General features: G+C 42.9%; 1 protein-coding gene and 1 pseudogene across 2 annotated transcripts in view; both read left to right on the forward strand.

Moving 5' to 3' along the window:
* Positions 1 to 105: 105 nt before the first annotated feature.
* The window catches only part of XRCC6 (X-ray repair cross complementing 6), a 29583-nt gene continuing 9516 nt past the window's right edge, over positions 106 to 20172 (forward strand). The window contains exons 1-10 of one of the 2 annotated variants that reach the window (XM_022596831.3): positions 106 to 173; positions 1330 to 1416; positions 3907 to 4019; positions 8722 to 8860; positions 9115 to 9369; positions 9917 to 10100; positions 14190 to 14376; positions 16211 to 16379; positions 17111 to 17272; positions 20039 to 20168. In XM_022596831.3, coding sequence (XP_022452539.2) covers positions 1338 to 1416; positions 3907 to 4019; positions 8722 to 8860; positions 9115 to 9369; positions 9917 to 10100; positions 14190 to 14376; positions 16211 to 16379; positions 17111 to 17272; positions 20039 to 20168 — 1418 coding nt within the window. In that variant the 5' untranslated portion in view covers positions 106 to 173; positions 1330 to 1337. The remainder of the gene's footprint in view (positions 174 to 1329; positions 1417 to 3906; positions 4020 to 8721; positions 8861 to 9114; positions 9370 to 9916; positions 10101 to 14189; positions 14377 to 16210; positions 16380 to 17110; positions 17273 to 20038; positions 20169 to 20172) is intronic. The other variant, XM_089921377.1, reaches the window with a different exon arrangement.
* Positions 180 to 972, forward strand: LOC111186332 (small ribosomal subunit protein uS12 pseudogene; annotated as a pseudogene).

Raw genomic sequence — 20172 nt, forward strand, 5'->3', positions numbered from 1 at the left:
TTTGTTCGGTACGGGTGTGGAAAGCGCCTGCGAGAGTGGGCGTGTCACCTGGACGCGAAAGGTGCGCGCTATGCGTGATGACGTAAGGGGCGTTGATTGGGAGCGGGAACAGGAGCCTGCGCGTGTGCGGCGCCCCGCCTTCTGCCCAAATTGATCTCTTCATTACGCTCAAGGTAGGTAGGAATGGGGCTGAGTTTTGTGTTTGTTGCTCTCTGCCAGGGCTGGCTTCATTTTGCTTTGCCCACTCAGCCTTGCGCGTCCCCGTAGCCTCATCGTGGGGCAGCGTCAAACAGAAGTGTGCGGACCCGAGGGGTGGAGACGGCCTCTGATTCCTGTTCCTTCCTCCGAGGGGAGGCGCACCCGGCCTTGGAGGCCCGCCTGCGTTTGAGACCCCACTGGGCATAGCTGGCTGAGGAGTTGGGGGAGATTTGGGGGCGGGATGAGGACAAGTGGGTCTGCTAAAGGACGCAGTACACTGGACCGGGAATCTCTCAAATCCAGATGATGCCGGAGCTCTTTCGCTCAGGCCCGTGGCGCAGGCAGGATGGGCAAGTGTCGCGGTCTTCGTACTGCCAGGAAGCTCCGTAGCCGCCGACGAGATCAGGAGTGGCATGATAAACAGTACAAAAAAGACCATTTGGGTACAGCCCTGAAGGCTAACCCTTTTGGAGGTGATTCTCGTGCCAAGGGAATTGTGCTTGAAAAAGTAGGGGCCAAACAGCCAAATTCTGCCATCAGGAAGTGTGTCAGGGTTCAGCTAATCAAGAATGGCAAAAAAAATCACACCCTTTGTACCCAATGATGGTTGTTTGAATTTTATTGAGGAAAATGATGAAGTTCTGGTTTCTGGATTTGGTCGCAAAGGTCATGCTGTTGGTGACATTCCTGGAGTCTGCTTTAAGGTTGTCAGAGTAGCCAGTGTCACTCTTTTGGCCTTATACAAAGGCAAGAAGGAAGGACCAAGATCATAAGTTTTGATGATGAAAGCACGATAGTAATAAATTTTCATATGCCAGATGATGCTGGAGGTGGGACTGGACATCCAGGTCAGGCTGCCCCAGCACACCCGTCAGAGAGGTCATTACGGGCCACCGGCCCTGAATTGTCCTTAAGGGATAGCTAAGGTGAGGCTATTTCAGGAATGATCCCCATGCCCTTTTACCTTGCATCTCAATTACCAAGCTCTCCAGGCAGCAGGATCCAGCATCCACGTTCCTCAGGAGTAACATGCAGCTTTTAGGACAGAACTCAAAGAAGCCTAGGGGTCGATAACTTTTAGGTTTAAATTTGGTTGTTACTGATCTCCACTTTCTTTCATCTTGTGAGCAGTAACCAACATGTCAGGGTGGGAGTCTTATTACAAAAATCAGGGTGATGAGGAAGAAGAAGATCAAGAGGAGGGCCTTGAAGAAGGTGGTAAGTGACTTTCATTAACATGTACCCTTGTGTGTGTGCAAGAAAGACTTTCCCTACCTGTCTCTGCTGGGTGATCTTTGCTGTCTTGTGGTCCATGCTTCTCTCCCCAGAGAATCTCCAATACTTTTCTCCCTTTGAACTTTGCAGAGCTACCCTAGGCTCTTTTATTCAGGTCCTACTCTAGTTTATGGAACATTCCTAGCCTTAAACTTTTGCTGGACACTGGTAGATTGATCTCCAATAAATGACCCTGAACATTGGTATGCTGTGTCACCTTAGGTGGCTCAGGTAAGACCCTTCCTCACCCAGGAAAGTAGTTTTCCTCATTCTTGGACCTCAGTGTAAAAATGCTTTCACCCTTCAATAACTGCAGCAACCAAAGAGTATACATTAGCAACACAGTTACAAGAGTCATTCCCTCACCTAGCCTGCAGGTTTGGGAGTATATGTTCAGACAGCACAGTAACACATAGGACAAAGGAAGAGAAATAAGGGGTGCCTGTTCTCTACATACTGGTTAATTTAAGTCCTGGGTAGAAATTTTCAAAGTATTTTTATTTTTTAAAAGTAGGAAAAATATATTATTTATTTATTTTTTTATAAAAAATATTTTTATTTATATAAAAAATAAAACAGAATTCAGTAATCTATGTAATCTACCACCCTAACACAACCACTACTAGCATTTTGGCATTTTGCATATTTCCTTCATATATCTTTCTTTATATTTTGTAACTATATATAGTTTGTTTTTGTATCTGATTTTTTATATGGTTGTAATCATAGTGCATATATTTTTTCCATTTTAATTTACATTTTCAAAATTTACATCTTCTTCAAAAAGAATTTTAAACATATACATACTTTTGTGTTCTGCCTTTTTTTCTTACTGTATTATAGATATATCTTTCCATGTAACTGCAAATATAGCCTCTATAAATCATTTTAAATATGGCTATAATTTGTTTATTCTACCTTTTGTTGGACATTTTAGTTTTCAGTTTCTTTAATAAACAGCATTGTGGAAATTTTTGCATAGGGTTTTTCCATATTTTATTTTCTTAAGATAGATTCCTAAGAAGTAGAATTCACTGGCTCAAGGTAGAATTTTTGTTTAAGGCTCTTGACACGTATTGCTGTATTGCTTCAGAAAAGATGGGTAATTAAATTTACTGCATTAGGAAGCAGCATCGTCAAAAAGGGAGACAACCAGACATTATATGCCATTTTATGAAAAACTCAACATCACCTATAATGTAATCATGCCAGAAAAAAAAAACCAAAACCCAAATCCAATGAAGCCTCTCTAGGTCCTTAGTAGAAAAGACAGAGGGCTATGTTAAGCTACACCAAAAGAATGCAGTCAGCAAAATCCAGAAGGTGGAAAACTATATGACATAATATCCAGGTTTTTCAGCAAATAAATTATGAGACAAAAGACAGAGGGGGTATCTACAGATTATAAGAGGCTTTAAAAACTTTTTTTTTTAAAGTCAAAACCAGTGTTTAGGAATGTTGGCTTGGATGATTATAAAGAAAAAAATGAAGTGATTACCAAAAGTCAGGATGGTGATTACTCTTGGGAGGAAGGTGGGTGTTAAAATTGGGAGGCGACCTGGTGAGGGCTTCTGGGGTGACTGGCAAGATTCAATTGCCTGATGTGCATGGTGGTTTTAAGGGTGTTCACTTTTTTTCTTGTTTTTTTGACTGCATTGCGCAGCTTGTGGCTTGCGGGATCTTAGTTCCCTGACCAGCAATCGAACCCGCGCCCTTAGCAGTGAAAACGCGGAGTCCTAACCACTGGCCCACCAAGAAATTCCCTAAGGGTGTTCACCTTAGGGAATTCCTCAGATTATAATTTTGCTTAATGGGCTTTTCTCTATTTGTTTTATTTTACTTTATTTGTTTTATTTTATTTTAATTCTATTTCTTAGAAGTTTTGGGTTTTTTTTTTTGACATGCTTATGACGGATGATTTAATTAATTAATTAATTAATTTGGTTGTCCCGGGTCTTAGTTGCGGCAGGCAGACTCCTTTTTTTTTTTTTTTTTTTTCCGGTACGTGGGCCTCTCACCGTTGTGGCCTCTCCCATTGCGGAGCACAGGCTCCGGACACGCAGACTCAGCGGCCATGGCTCACGGGCCCAGTCGCTCCGCGGCATGTGGGATCTTCCCGGACCCGGGCACGAACCCGTGTCCCCTGCATTGGCAGGCGGACTCTCAACCACTGTGCCAGTGGGGAAGCCCCGGCAGGCAGACTCCTTAGTTGCAGTTCAGCAGCTCCTTAGTTGTGGCATGTGAACTCTTGATTGCGGCATGCATGTGAGATCTAGTTCCCTGACCAGTGGTCAAACCCTAGCCCCCTGCATTGGGAGTGCGAGTCTTAACCACTGCACCACCAGGGAAGTCCCTCTGTTTGTTTTATATGAATAATAAACATGATAAATATAAAACAAGGGCAAACATTTCCTTCTATTTTTTTCCCCATAGGAGATTATAAATATTCAGGAAGAGATAGTTTGATTTTTTTGATTGATGCTTCTGAGGCCATGTTTGAAACTCAGGATGAAGATGAGTTGACTCCTTTTGACTTGAGCATCCAGGTAAGACTACCTTTCATTTAATTAAGCAAACAACAAAAAGTATCAACACCACTTTAAAAAATATGAAGACTTCCCTGGTGGCACAGTGGTTAAGAATCCGCCTGCCAATGCAGGAGACATGGGTTCAATCCCTGGTCCAGGAAGATCCCATGTGCCACGGGGCAACTAGGCCCATGTGCCACAGCTACTGAGCCTGTGCTTTAGAGCCCACGTGCCACAACTACTGAAGCCCGTGTACCTAGAGCCTGTGCTCTGCAAAAAGAGAAGCTACCGCAATGAGAAGCCCACGCTCCGCAACGAAGAGTAGCCCCGGGGCTTCCCTGGTGGCGCAGTGGTTGAGAATCTGCCTGCCAATGCAGGGGACACGGGTTCGAGCCCTGGTCTGGGAGGATCCCACATGCCGTGGAGCAACAGGCCCCGTGAGCCACAGTTACTGAGCCGGCACGTCTGGAGCCTGTGCTCCGCAACAAGAGAGGCCGCAATAGTGAGAGGCCTGCGCACCGCGATGAGGAGCGGCCCCCACTTGCTGCAACTAGAGAAAGCCCTCGCACAGAAATGAAGAGCCAACACAGCCATAAATAAGTAAATAAATAAATAAATAAGGCAAAATTCCTTTAAACAAAAAAAAGAGTAGCTCCCGCTTGCCGCAATTAGAGAAAGCTCACACGCAGCAACAAAGACCCAATGCAGCCAGAAATAAATAAATAAATAAACTTTAAAAAAAAAAAAAAGAGTAGCAGTGTTGGAGAACAGGCCCAATTTATTTTGGGTTTGAACTTCCGACCCTGGGACTCCATTGCTTCCACCTTCTGTGTTAGCCCTGGTAGCAGAAGTGGGCTCCTCTTTCTATAGAGATGTCAGTGTAAAGGAAGGAAAGAAGTTCCAGCTATTATGGTGTGGAGATGAGTCCTTTTGTAGTTGAGTATTACCTGTGGTTGAAAAAGATTATTACACCAAAAAGACAAACAACCCAATTTAAAAATGGGCACAAAACTTGAATATACATTTCTCTAAAGATGTACAAATGGCCAAAAGCACATGAAAAGATGCTCAATATTTTTAGGTATTAGAGAAATACAAATCAAAACCACAATGAGGTATCATACCCACCCACTAGGACTGCTGTAATTAAAAAAAAAAAGAAAAAGGGACAATAAGAAGTGTTGGCAAGGATGTAGAAATTGGAACTCTCATACATTGTCGGTGGGAATGTGAAATGGATCAGCTGCTGTGGAAAACAGTTTGGCAGTTCCTCAAAGAGTTAAACGTAGACTTATATGAGCCAGCAGTTCCCCTCCTAGGTGTTTACCCAATTAAATAAATAACAGCTACTCAGATCTTGATTCTGCCACTTACAAACTGTATGATATTGGAAGAGTTGCTGAAGCTCTTGATATGTTTTCTCATCTGTAAAATGGAGATAATAATAGTACCTACTTTGGGCTTCCCTTGTGGCACAGTGGTTAAGAATCCGCCTGCCAATGCAGGGGACACAGGTTCGAGCCCTGGTCTGGGAAGATGCCACATGCCGTGGAGCAACTAAGCCCGTGCGCCACAACTACTGAGCCTGCACTCTAGAGCCCGCGAGCCACAACTACTGAAGCCCGCATGCCACAACTGCTGACGCCCGCGCACCTAGAGCTTGTGCTGCGCAACAAGAGAAGCCACCGCAGTGAGAAGCCTGTGCACCGCAACAAAGAGTAGCCCTGGCTTGCTGCAACTAGAGAAAGCCCGTGCGCAGCAACGAAGACCCAGTGCAGCCAAAAATAAATAAATGAATGAATAAATTTATTAAAAATAAAATAATAGTACCTACTTTGTCAAATTGTTATGAGGATTAAATATTTTTATTTTTTAAATTGAGGTATAATTCACATAACAAAATTAACTATTTTAAAGTATACAGTTTTAAGGTATTTAGTCATTCACGTCATGCAATAATCACCACCCCTATCTCATTCTAAAACTTTTTGAGTGGATATACAAAATGTTTATATATACAGTAGAATATTAGTCATAAAAAGGAATGAAGTAGTGATACATGCTACAAGGTGCATGAACCTTGAAAACATTACAGTGAAAGAAGCCAGGCAAAAGGTCACATGCTGTATGATTACATTTATATGAAGTATAGAATAGATAATCCATAGAGAATGCAGGTTGGTGGTTACAGGTGCTGCAGGGGAGGGAGCAACTGCTTAATTGGTATGGGGTTTGCTTTTAGGATGATAAAAATGTTTGGGAACTAGATAGAAGTGGTGGTTGCACAACATTGTGAATGTACTAAATTGAACACTGAATTGTTCACTTTAAATGATTAATTTTGGGGCTTCTCTGGTGGTGTAGTGGTTGAGAGTCCGCCTGACGATGCAAGGGACACGGGTTCGTGCCCCGGTCTGGGAATATCCCACATGCTGCGGAGCGGCTGGGCCCGTGAGCCATGGCCGCTGAGCCTGCGCGTCCGGAGCCTGTGCTCCGCAACGGGAGAGGCCACAACAGTGAGAGACCCGCGTACCACCAAAAAAAAAAAAAAAAAAGATTAATTTTGTTATGTGAATTTCACCTCAGTTAAAAAGTTTGGTATTTCTTCATAGAGAAGAATTTTTAAGGATTTATTGTACATCTCATTTCTCATATTTCTGGAGTTTGGAACCAAACAGAAGCTTCTCATGTCCTAATTTGTACACAAACAGTTCTTGCAATTGACAAGTCAGAATATCTTGCATCTAAAAAAAGAATTAATAAAAACAATTCTTAACTTTAAAGCAGTGGTTTGCAAACTTTAACCTACATCAGAATCACCTGCAGGGCTGTTGACACAGATTGCAGGGCCTTACCCTGCAATCAGAATTTCTGATTCTATAGGTCTAGAGGAGGGACCAAGAATTTGCATTTCCAACAGAGCTCCCAGGTGATGCTGATGTTGTTTGGAGATCACTCTTTGAGGAGCACTGCTTTAACCTTTTTTGGACCATGGACCTCTTTGAAGATGTGATGAAGGCTACGTACCCTCTCCCCAAAAAGATACAGTTCTACATGTAATTTGAAAGGGTTCATGAAATGCTAACACCTAGAGAACCCAGAAGCAACTGTAGTATTATGTAGTGAATAAGTGAAACATTCACTGATGAACGTAATGTATTTGATAAGGAGCAATGAAGAAACATTTTCTAAAATTCTATTTTAGTTTGTGTGTGTGTGTGTGGGTGGGAAGGGGTGGTTAATAGTAGAACCTAAAGAAGCCCTCACTGGGACTTCCCTGGCAGTCCAGCGGTTAAGACTTCCACTGCAGGGGGCACAGGTTTGATCCCTGGTCAGGGAACTAGATCCTGCATGCTACAACTAAGACCTCGCATGCTGCAACTAAAGATCCTGCCCGGCATAGCCAAATAAATAAATAAATATGAAAAATAAATATATAAACAAATAAAAAGAAATGATTGCTTGCCATGAAGATAACTGTCAATGACTAGACATACCATAAGTTCTGCATTTAAGGAGAGAATTGCTATGGAGGAAGGCCAGGTAGAGTCTCAAGCAGGATATGGAGGGGGGTCACCATTATTGGTTTATTCCTCAGCTTTGCAGAATCAGAAACTTAATTTTGTCAGTACCCCCAGAATTATAGGCCACCAGGACTGACCACTTATGAGACACTGATTTACTAGATATGGCTTTAGTTTATATTTCCTGGAATACTGATGTGTTTAATTGTGTAATTAGGCAAATTTTATTTCAAAAGTTGCTTTTAGTAGGCATAGATTTATTTTCCATTATTTATTAATGTCACATATACTAACATTCACTTAAACCTTTTATATATGTAATTATTTTATATATGTAAATTTTGTTTCTTGGTATCAAGCTACTTGAGGAAAAGAGACTTCCCTGGTGGTCCAGTGGTTAAGACTTTGCCTTCCAATGCAGGGGGTGTGGGTTTGATCCCTGGTCAGAGAGCTAAGATCTCACATGCTTCGGGACCAAAAAACCAAAACATAAACAGAAGTAATATTGTAAAAAATTCAATAAAGACTTTAAAAATGGTCCACATTAAAAAAAAAAAAGCTACTTAAGGAATGATCAAATGGCCTGTTCAAACTCAGCCAGTTAAGTAAGTGACATCATTGGGACTCAAATCCACGTTTTCCGATTCTAGTGCTGGGCTTTTATTGATTTTTATTTCCCTATAGCAGAGTTTCCTTCCGGAGTATATACATGTTTTTTTTTTTTTTTCGGTACATGGGCCTCCCACTGTTGCGGCCTCTCCCATTGCAGAGCACAGGCTGAGGACGCGCAGGCTCAGCGGCAATGGCTCACGGGCCCAGCCGCTCCGCGGCATGTGGGATCTTCCCGGACCGGGGCATGAACCCGCGTCCCCTGCATCGGCAGGCGGACTCTCAACCACTGCGCCACCAGGGAAGCCCTACATGTTTTGAATTCTCTGATTTCTTATTGTAGGGACTGCTTATATGTCTGTTGTGTACTTAACCACACTTTGCTTTGTGTTATACATAATATAAATGACCATCACCCTCACTGGATTATGAGTTTCCTGAAGGTAGGGGTCACGCCTTACTCTAATGCCATGTACAAATTCAGCAAATATATATTGAGTGCCCTACTATGTGTCAGGCACCTGTGGAGCTTAAGTTTAGTGGTACGTAGTTAAATATTAATTGAAATTTTATGTTTGTTTTTTCAGTGTATCCGGAGTGTATACACCAGTAAGATCATAAGCAGTGATCGAGATCTCTTGGCAGTGGTGTTCTATGGTACGAAGAAGGACAAAAATTCAGTGAATTTCAAAAATATTTACGTCTTGCAGGAATTGGATAATCCAGGTCAGTAGTATTCTAAGATCAGCTTTTCCCTTACATGAGAAGGTCACTAACATGCACAAAGGGGGATGTGGAGAAGGAAGCAGATAACATCTTGACTGGGAGTATGCTTTCCTGCACAAGGGGGTTCTTACTGGGATGTAGACTTTTGTTATGTGGGTTAAACAGCTCTGGGTGAGAAAGAGCTTCTGTTAGTCTTGTAAAACACTGACGCTGTTCCGACTTTTCTGCCCATTTGACTCCCTGTCTCTGATCAGGTGCTAAACGAGTGCTAGAGCTTGACCACTTTAAGGGGCAGGAGGGGAAGAAACGTTTCCAAGACCTAATTGGCCATGGATCTGACTACTCCCTGAGTGAAGTACTGTGGGTCTGTGCCAACCTCTTTAGCGATGTCCAGTTCAAGATGAGCCATAAGAGGATCATGCTTTTCACCAATGAAGATGACCCCCACGGCGATGACAGTGCCAAAGCCAGCAGGGCCAGGACCAAAGCTGGGGATCTCCGTGACACAGGTCGTCATTCCCCTGTTCTTTTATTTTATTTCTTTGGCCGCATTGTGCGGCTTGTGGGATCTTAGTTCCCCGACCAGGGATCAGACCCGTGCTGCCTGCAATGGAATCGAGGAGTCTTAACCACTGGACCTCCAGGGAAGTCGCCCCCTGTTCTTTTAACTTGGCACTTAATTTTTTTTGCTTTTTTATAGCTGATGTCAAATAGTTGCTTTTCACCCTTCAGAGTAAAATGAAGCAGTATAGTGAAGCTGGGGGAGACCCCAATGTAATATTCCCAGTGAAAATGACCAGGCCATTAGTTGTCTGAAGGGCTCTACCAGAGGGAGCTTTTCTTGACTTTAATGCCACCACAAATGGTGGTTATTTGAACAAGTTGTCTGAAGTCATTAGAGCAGCTGATCCCCTTAACCACTTTCTCTAAGTCCTGAAAATGTTTATAATCAATCTAGTTCTTTGGGAGCTTTTGACAGCATATTTAAACTTAACTGAAAAAAATTCTCCCTTGCTGGAAATTGTTTCCCCTCACTTTTGTCTATCCTCGCTCCAGGTATCTTCCTTGACTTGTTGCACCTAAGGAAACGTGGGGGCTTTGACATATCCTTGTTCTACAGAGATATTATCAGCATAGCAGAGGATGAGGACATAGGGGTTCACTTTGAGGAGTCGAGCAAGCTTAAAGACCTGTTGTGGAAGGTTCGCGCCAAGGAGACCAGGAAGCGCGTGCTCTACAGGTAGGCACTAAGCCTGGGTCAGCTGCCCACAAGGCCCCTAACTGATCATAAGCAGTGCATGGCTTTGACCTCCCTGGCTCCTTAACTCTGGGCTGGACCACTGCCTCACTGTTCCTCTAAAAAAAAACTTGCTTTATTTCAGGATAGCACAAGCTATTTGCTTCTCTTTCTCTAGAAAGCTGGTATGCTGTTTCTCCAAAATAAAACAGCTCTCCACTCCTTTGGGGTAAACAGTTGTGGCTAACGGTATTCTCAGTTGCACTCACTAGGACATTGTCTGTTTTCTTCTCCTCTGTAAATTGGGGATAACGACAGTACCTGGTATAGAGCAAAAACTCAATAAATTTTAGTTATTATCATTGTTGTTAAAATTGTGTTATTCTAATTTCTTATAAACTTGAGACCAATAAGAACCAGGTGGTTGGATTATCTTCCTTTAGAGACCTTTGACATTAGAATCCTAAGGCCGCCTCAGTGTTTCTTCCTAAAAAGCATCAGACTTCCATTTTAGACTAGTTTCCTCAGTATAGAGGAATAAGACCCTTGGTAGTTTTTGAGCTGTTTTCAAGAGATTACTGACAATTCTACTAGAAAACCCATGAAATTAAATATTTTAAGGAAACCATGATGCAGCTCATTGCTACAGTTATAGTTTTGTCATTGTTCTCCTTTTCCTCCCAGGAACTATTTCTCTTTCCTCAAACAATTACCCTGTCACCTTTTCTCCTTCCTGAAATGGTGGAATATTGTTACTACTACAATTTGGAAATCTACACATATTGGTGGGAGTGGCAGGGGGGATCAAATGGTGGTTAAAAGTAGGTTCTAGAGTCAGATTGGCTCAGATTCTAGCCCTCTGCTGTGTGACCTGGGGTAAATCATGTAACTTCTCTGAGCCTCAGTAAAATGGGAGCAAAAATGGTCCCTCTTTATAGGGCTGCTGTGATGATTAAATGGAATAACATAGTAATTATGTTAGCTATTCTTACTATTAGCTATAAACGTTAGCTATTCTTACTGTTTTGTGAAAGAGTCATTATAGGATACTTGGTAGTAATAATAATAAATTGGAGCTGTTTGAGAATTAATTGCCTAAGGCTTAGAAAATTATTACACTTATTCTTGCTATAATAAAATAATAGAATTATTTTATTGCATAATTATTATGTGCCAGGCACTGTCCTAAGTTCTTTTTTTCTTTTTTTTTGTGAATTTTAGAATTTTATTTATTTTTTATACTGCAGGTTCTTATTAGTTATCCATTTTATACATATTAGTGTATATATGTCAATCCCAATCTCCCGATTCATCACACCACCACTCCCACCCCTGCCACTTTACCCCCCTTGGTGTCCATACATTTGTTCTCTACATCTGTGTCTCTCTTTCTTTCTTTCTTTCTTTCTCTTTCTTAATAAATTTATTTATTTATTTTTGGCTGCGTTGGGTCTTTCTTGCTGCGTGCAGGGCATTGCGGTGCGCGGGCTTCTCATTGAGGTGGCTTCTCTTGTTGCGGAGCACGGGCTCTAGGGTGGGCAGGCTTCAGTAGTTGCAGCACGTGGGCCCAGTAGTTGTGGCTCGTGGGCTCTAGAGCGCAGGCCCAGTAGCTGTGGCACACGGGCTTAGTTGTTCCACGGCATGTGGGATCTTCCCGGACCAGGGCTCGAATCCGTGTCCCCTGCACCGGCAGGCAGATTCTTAACCACTGTGCCACCAGTGAAGCCCTGTGTCTCTATTTCTGCCCTGCAAACTGGTTCATCCGTATGTCCTAAGTTCTTTGTTAACATAATTACCTCATTTAATCTATAAAAACAGTGCTTTGAGTTGGGTTGAAACCTACCCATTAGTAACATTTATTAACCTTAAATCATTTCAGATGAAGTTTAACATAAGCAGCTTGTTTTGTGCTGTGGGCTTTCACATTTTCCTTTCCTTGGTATGACATAAACCACATGATGTTATACTATAATTCTGTCTTAACTTAGAGTTATGACATTTTCAAGGTCGAAAGGTACCTTAGTTTATAGATGTGAACATTTAATATGGGGTGGGGGGACTAACTGATTGGCTCTTTTGGTTCAGAAATAGAACCAAGGTCACTTGAAGCCTGAGGCCAGAGTAGACCGCATTGACCAGTGCTTTTTCCCAGGATACTAAGATTTAGAGGGCACAACAATTTTAAAAAATTACTTTTGCAGATTGTGCAGTTTTTAAATTGGTTACATTTATTGTCAGCTCTCCTTCAGCAGCCTTTAAACAACTGTGTTTAACACCTAGTAAGCCGGAATGATTTAAAGTAGGAAGCCATCAAATGGGTGGTGTTATTACTAATGCCCATCTGTTACTAACACTCATCTCTGGGGCACATCATACATTACCAAATTGTACCATACCTACCAGGTGCTTGCTCCAGGAACCTAAAATTTCTAGTCAGGGCTCTGTCCCAAACCAATGTTCTTTCTACTGTGTGAACCAATATACCTTTGAACTAGCTATAACTTGTTTAAACATGTTCTCTTCTTTAAAGTAAATACTGCTAAACATTCTACAACAGTGAAGATTGGGTTATTAATTTAAGACTTTTCTTCTTTTGGGATAAAGGTTTTAAAGCTATAAATTTCCCTCTGAGCACTGATTTAGCTGCATCCTATACCTTTTGATATGTTGTATTTTCACTTTCATTCAGTTCAAAATCATTTTAAATTTCCCTTGTGATTTCTCCTTTGACCTCCTGGGTTATTTAGAATTGTATTGTTTACTTTCCAAATATTTGAGGTTTTCCCAGATTTCTCTCTGTTGTGGATCTCTAACTGAGTTCCATTTTGGGTAAAAAACACATTTTGTATGATAGCAATCCTTTTTATTTTTTTCTTTTTGGCTGTGCTGCACAGCATGTGAGATCTTAGTTCCCCGACCAGGGATTGACCTGTGTCCCCTGCAGTGGAAGCGCAGAGTCCTAACCACTGGACCACCAGGGAATTTCCAATTTCAATTTTTTTAGATGCATTTAGACTTGTCTTGTGTCTCAGTATATGGTCTATCCTAGAGAATGTTCCGTGTGTGCTTGAAGAGAATGTGTAGCACAGGTTAGTTTTCTGTTCTCCCTTTTTTCCCCACAGTATTGTATTGTAAATATTTTTGCATGTTGTCTTTATTATAGAACATATTTTCAAGAGGTCCTATTTGTGCTTAAGATGTTGATATAAATACTCTGGAGCAAAATGTTATAAAGGAAAAGTACCTGAGCTTTGAATCAGACATACGTGAATTTGAATACCAGTTTTCGTTAGTTGTATGTCTTTGGGCAAGTTAGATAACATTCCTGAGCCTCAGTGTTTTCATCTGTAAAAATGACAACAATAAGGTTATTGGGTAGCAAGTAACAGAAACTGACTCTTGACTAATTTCAGCATATTAAAACTGGGTAGTATAGGAACCAGGGTGGCACCAGGAATCTAGAAAATAAGAATTATTGACAGTGTCTTTGGGGTACCACTGTCAGCAAGCATCCCCTCCAACCGTGTCCTTTCTTGGTCACTGTTTAAGACCCAGATTCTCAGGAGCATAAGTCTGATGGCTTGAGCCTGGGCCAGATGTGCCTATCTCTTGGTCAGGGTAAAGCATAGCACCTGGATGAACATTTTCCTAAAACTGCAGTGGGGCAAGGGTGGTTCCCTAAGAAAAATTGGGGTTTCATTGTTAAAATAAGAGGGAAGGTATAGTAGACAAGCAGAAGCAGCAGATAATATAGTACTTATAGGATTATTATGATGATTAAATGAGAGAATAACTGTAAAGTGATTTAATAAATTGCTAGGCTTTATTTTAAAAATCATTTTTATTACGGTACATTCTTTATCATTATTTTAAGGAGTTAACAGTACATTCTGAGACGAATATTGTGCAATATAGACGCTGAGATGTATTACAGCAAACTCCATTGTATTATTAAAAAGCTTTATATTTGTATTCGAAAAGCTTAGGTTATTGGAGAGAATAAAACAAATCAGGGCTTGGGTGCCATGAATGAATTTTAGATAGGAAAATATACTCTTTCTGTCCAAATTAAAAAATTTTTCTCTCCTTCAGGTTGAAGCTTAAGCTCAACAAAGATGTAGCGCTCACTGTTGGCATTTATAATATGGTCCAGAAGGCTCTCAAACCTTCTCCAGTGAGGCTTTATCGGGAAACAAATGAACCAGTGAAAACCAAGACCCGGACATTTAATGTAAATACAGGCAGTTTGCTTTTGCCTAGCGACACCAAGAGGTCCCAGGTAGGTCTCTGCCTTCTTACTGAATTTTGTCCTGTTGAAGAGTTAACAGGGAGGGGGAGACATGATCAGCCTAACTAGTTAAATAACTTTCATGTGCGCATCTTTCTAGCCAAGCTAGAAAGTTGTTGTCATTACCCTTTGGAATATGGCATCTAGATCAGTAATACCTTGGGAGCTAGAAAGTTAGAGCCAGTATTTGGAAGAGGTGTCAGTGAAAACTTCAGCCCGTGATCAGCCAGCACATGCTACTCTGAGTCTTAACAGTCTAATTCCAGTACAGTGGCAGAAATTGTTTTATAGTTAACTAGGGAGATGAGCTAGGGAAAGAAAGTGTGTTAGGTGTGAAGTGCCCTCGTTTTAGGGAGAGATTTTTTTTTTTTTGCCAAACTAACCAGTTTTTCCTGTGCCTTGAAATGGTACCCTCATGCCTTTTTTTTTTTTTTTTGCGGTACGTGGGCCTCTCACCATTGTGGCCTCTCCCACTGCGGAGCACAGGCTCCGGACGCGCAGGCTCAGCGGCCATGGCTTATGGGTCCCGCGGCATGTGGGATCCTCCTGGACCCGGGCACGAACTCGTATCCCCTGCATTGGCAGGCGGACTCTCAACCACTGCACCACCAGGGAAGCCCCCCTCATGCCTTTCTTAATCTGAAAGACAGACTAAGGATGCAGAACATTATCTCTCCTCATCCTCTCACCTTTGTTCAATCTATAGAAGGATTTTTTTAATTGAAGTACAGTTGATTTACAAAGTTCTGTTAACTTCTGCTGTACAACAAAGTGATTCTGTTATACATATATATATATATATATATACATTTTAAAATATTCTTTTCCATATGGTTTATCTCAGGATATTGAATGTAGTTCCCTATAGAAGGATTTGATATCTGAAATTAAAATCAAGTGAGTCATCCTTCCTTTTTAGTTACGCAAAACGTGGGAGAGCGATTTTGCCTAAGTTCAGGACCTAGAAGGATCAACTAAGTGACTAAAATTAAATATTATTTTGATTCAACCCTCGAGATGTCTTTTGGAGCACAAATTTCAGGCCAGAGTGTCTTGCCCTACTTTTCAGGAGGAGAAGACGACAAGAAATTTCTCCTTCCATTTTGGAAGTAGCTAGTTTTCCATGTTGGTTTATTCATAGGCAGTAGCTCTTCCGGTTACTAAGTTTCTTTCTTGATTAACTGTGCCTACGAAAAGCCTTAAGGGCTCTGTCTTTGTTTATAAAACCCAAATTTGACCTTTACTAAGTTCTGTTACTAATCGCATATTTAGGATCAAAATGCAAATGTTAAAAGTTTGGAAGCAGTCTGTGTGTATGTGTGTGTGTGTGTGTGTGAGCCTCCTACACTGAGACCTAGCACAATACCTGACGTAGGTCCTCTCAATAAGTAAGTAAGGTTTGAGCATCCTTTGTGTGTCAGGGATGATGCTGAGGGTTTAGTACACATTAAATGAGGGAAGGAACAAATGCCTGAAGAGCATGGCTTTTAGCACCAGACAGATGTGGTACAGTTCAAAGCCCAATTCGGTTGTATACTCTGGAGCAAGTTACTAACTATAGAGCCTCAGTTCACTCATCTGTAAAACAGAGTTTTTAACATTTACTGCCTAGGATTGTTACAGATGATAAACTGGGCGGCAAAAGTAAAGTGCCTGGCTGGCACTCAATACATGTCAATTGCTGTTGATAGGAGGAAGATGCCTCTGATGAGCCCTCTTCCTGCTCCTTAGAAGAAAGCTGATTTTAACTTGCTAGTGTCATATGGCAACCATTTCGCATCTCTGTGTATCCTCGCTATGTGGCCCTCGTTGTTCCCCTTTATAGACCTATGGGAGTCGTCAGATTGTATTAGAGAAAGAGGAAACAGAAGAGCTTAAACGGTTTGATGAACCAGGTTTGATTCTCATCGGTTTCAAGCCCTTGATAATGCTGAAGAAGCACCATTACCTGAGGCCCTCCCTGTTCGTGTACCCCGAGGAGTCCCTGATAAATGGTAAGGGGCATAAACCAAGGATAAACGAATAAGCGACGCAGAAGGCAATTTACCGAGCAGCATTCCTAAATGGCTGCTCCTGGAAACTATATAGGATGTGTTACTGGGTGTTTTGAAAGTGTTTCACGCTCAAATAAATTTTGGAAACGTGGGACTAAACAAAGTTAAAGAGATTTCTTTAGGAACTATAATATACTGATAGCATTGTGAATATCCAGGAGGGGATATGGAATTAGCATATTTAAAACTTAGTTGCTATGAAATTCTTTCTTTGAGGCATCAGATAAAAAGAGTTCGGGAAAAACTAAAAAACAAACCTGGCTTCTTCCCTAGTGTTGCGATTAAGGATGATATGAACTTGGCCATTGGGTTTATTTGTGCTGTCCAGACCTATATTCCTCTGTGCTATAGCTAATGAACCTCCCGGATCTGACCTGACTGGTTTTCATTAGCAACTAGGGCTTATGTCATTAGCCTAATGATAGTAAAAGTGAACTGACAGTAATAATTCACACCCCTAAATGGAGTATTTGAGGTGCCCTTTCCTTTCTCTTCCTTTCTATGCCTCTGCTACCCTCACTTTACCCTCACCTCTGGGTCCATCACCCCTGAGCTATCAAAGTATCATAAATGCTTTTAAAAAATGTGAGAGAAACTGTAGGTTTATAACGTGGGCTAAGAAAGGAGGAGACATCTTTAGGATATAGATCCCTGGGATGTTTGTTTTCCAGGGAGCTCAACCCTATTCAGTGCTCTACTCACCAAGTGTCTGGAGAAGGAGGTCATGGCAGTGTGCAGATACACACCCCGCCAGAATGTCCCCCCTTGTTTTGTGGCCTTGATGCCACAGGAAGAGGAGCTGGATGACCAGAAAATTCAGGTGACTCCCCCAGGTATGTGAAAGAGATAATTTCAGTGCTTCTGAACCTTGCTTAGCCTTGGAGTCATTCCTGGGATACCAACTCAGACCTGCTGAACCAGAGTCTCCAGGAGTGGGGCCTGGGAAATGTGTGTTTATAAGATTGCACAGGTGAATTTGATGAACAGCCAGGTAAGTCTGTCAAATATGGTTGTGCAGTGCACAGCATGTACAACTGTACAAGGCAGCTCTGCAGCCAGGGTTGAAAATTGACTTCATAGGGACTGTTTGCAGGTTACTGGCATAAGTTCATGCGGTCTCACTGCTGACACATTCTTTACTAAAAACCATTGTTTGGTACCCTTGTAATATTTAATGGTTGGTTTATCTCTTGTGTACACCAAAGCAGTGAGGTATCATGGAATGACTGTGGGTTTTTTTTTGTTTTTTTTTTTTGTGGTATGTGGGCCTCTCACTGTTGTGGCCTCTCCCGTTGCGGAGCACAGGCTCCAGAGGCATAGGCTCAACGGCCGTGGCTCACGGGCCTAGCCCCTCCGCGGCATGTGGGATCTTCCTGGACTGGGACACGAACCCATGTCCCCTGCATCGGCAGGCGGACTGTGAACCACTGCGCCACCAGGGAAGCCCCCTTTTTTTAAAAAATATTTATTTATTTATTTGGTTGCACCGAGTCTTAGTTGCAGCAGGTGGGCTCCTTTGTTGTGGCTCTAGGGATCCTTAGTTGCGGCTCCAGGGCTCCTTAGTTGCGGCTTCAGGGCGCCTTAGTTGCGCCTCACCTGCTCCTTAGTTGCAGCATGCGAACTCTTAGTTGCAGCACGCATGTGGGATCTAGTTCCCTGACCAGAGATGGAACCCAGATCCCCTGCATTGAGAGTGCGGAGTCCTATCCACTGCGATGCCAGGGAAGTCCCATGACCGTGGGTTTTGAAGTCACACTTGACTTTGTCTTACACTTATGTGTCTGAAAGCTCACTTTCTTTTGTTTTAGACCCTTCTCTGCCACCTGTTAGTTGGCCAACTTGGGCAAATAATTTTTTTTTTTTTTTTTTTTTTTTTTTGTGGCCTCTCCCGTTGTGGAGCACAGGCTCCAGACGCGCAGGCTCAGCGGCCATGGCTCACGGGCCCAGCCGCTCCGTAGCATGTGGGATCTTCCCGGACCGGGGCACGAACCCGTGTCCCCTGCATCGGCAGGCGGACTCTCAACCACTGCACCACCAGGGAAGCCCTTGGGCAAATAATTTAACCTTTCTGTTTATGTTCCTTATCTGCAAAGATGAGAATTCTGGAACACCTTTCTCTCAAGGTCACTTCACATTTGAAATAAGTTAATAAACAGATAAGTGCCTAGCACAAAGCAGCCAACAGATGACTACTAGTCATCCTTCTTTTTAAAAAATATTTATTTATTTATGGCTGTGTTGGGTCTTTGTTGCTGCGCATGGGCTTTCTCTAGTTGTGGTGAGCGGGGGCTACTCTTCGTTGCGGTACATGGGCTTCTCACTGCGGTGGCTTCTCTTGTTGCAGAGCACGGACTCTAGGCACGCGGACTTCAGTAGTTGTGGCACGTGGGCTCTAGAGCGCAGGCTCAGTAGTTGTGGCGCTCGGGCTTAGTTGCTCTGCGGCATGTGGGATCTTCCCGGACCAGGGCTCGAACCCATGTCCCCTGCATTGGTGGGCTGATTCTAACCACTGCGCCACCAGGGAGTCCCATCCTTCCTCTTTAGCCATGCTAATAAAAATTATAAAGTAAGTCTTTGAATGCGTTATATTTCCAACCCTGGTCATGTGAATGCTCAGGAACACCTTTTATGTCAGTTCTGACGCTTTGTCTCTCAGCTCTGTGCTGATGAAGCAGAGGCTCTCCAAGCCCCATTTCTCCTTTGCCAGCGGGCTCTCGGTGATGCTCTGTCAATAGTGGGTGCTAGAGGGAGACATTAGGGCCGTGGAGAGCTAAGAGACTTCCTCTTGCTCAGTGCTGTTGGCATTGCCAGCAAGGGCTCTTCACCTGGCAGCAGCAGTGGGTTCCAGTCTCTAGATTTTTCAGTCTTTCTAGAGCCCGTCAGCAACTGGACAGGGTCAGGCTGGTAACCGTTACCTCTTCCCTTCTAGCACATGGTGGGGACTGGGGAGCAAAGGGGAGAGGTTGAAGCTCGGAGGAGGGGCCGACAGAGTTGGATGTAGCCCTCCAGGGAGGGGCACTGTCCACCTGGTTCTGGGTGTATGGAAAAAGCTGGTGGCTGGAAGCTGGCTGGGGCGACACTGGCAGGAACAGGAAGTACCTGAGAAGGAAGGAAGAAGTCTCCTTTCTGGTCCCCCTCTGGAGACTCCAAAGGGAGTCTGCTAGGCAGATGCTAACAGGAATCAGCTGGTAAAGGAGAAATGGGATTTGCAGGGTCCCAGCTCTAGCAGCACAGCATGCAGAAGGGTGAATTGGAGCTGAGAAAAAAACAACAGCTCAGGAGACTTCCCTGGTGGCACAGCGGTTAAGAATCTGCCTGCTGATGCAGGGGACACCGGTTTGAGCCCTGGTCCGGGAACTAAGATCCCACTTGCTGCGGAGCAACTAAGCCTGTGTGCCGCAACTACTAAGCCCGTTCGCCACAATGAGAGAGAAGCCCACCGTGCTGCAACAAAGATCCTGCTTGCCTCAACTAAGGCCCAATGCAGCCAAAAATAAAATAGATTAATTTTTTTAAAAAAGGAATTAAAACGATAGCTCAGTGACTGAAACCTTTCGTTGAGTCAAATCTCCGAAAACGTATTTTTCTTTCTTCTTCAGGCTTCCAGCTCATCTTCTTGCCCTATGCTGATGACAAACGGAAGGTGCCCTTTACTGAAAAAGTCATGGCAAACCCAGAGCAGATAGACAAGATGAAGGCTATTGTTCAGAAGCTCCACTTCAAGTACAGGTGA

The sequence above is a fragment of the Delphinapterus leucas genome, chromosome 11, assembly GCF_059928025.1.
Source record: "Delphinapterus leucas isolate spDelLeu-1000000601 "Yukka" chromosome 11, BTC_Dleu_Yukka2, whole genome shotgun sequence".
In the NCBI taxonomy this organism is placed as follows: Eukaryota; Metazoa; Chordata; class Mammalia; order Artiodactyla; family Monodontidae; genus Delphinapterus; species Delphinapterus leucas.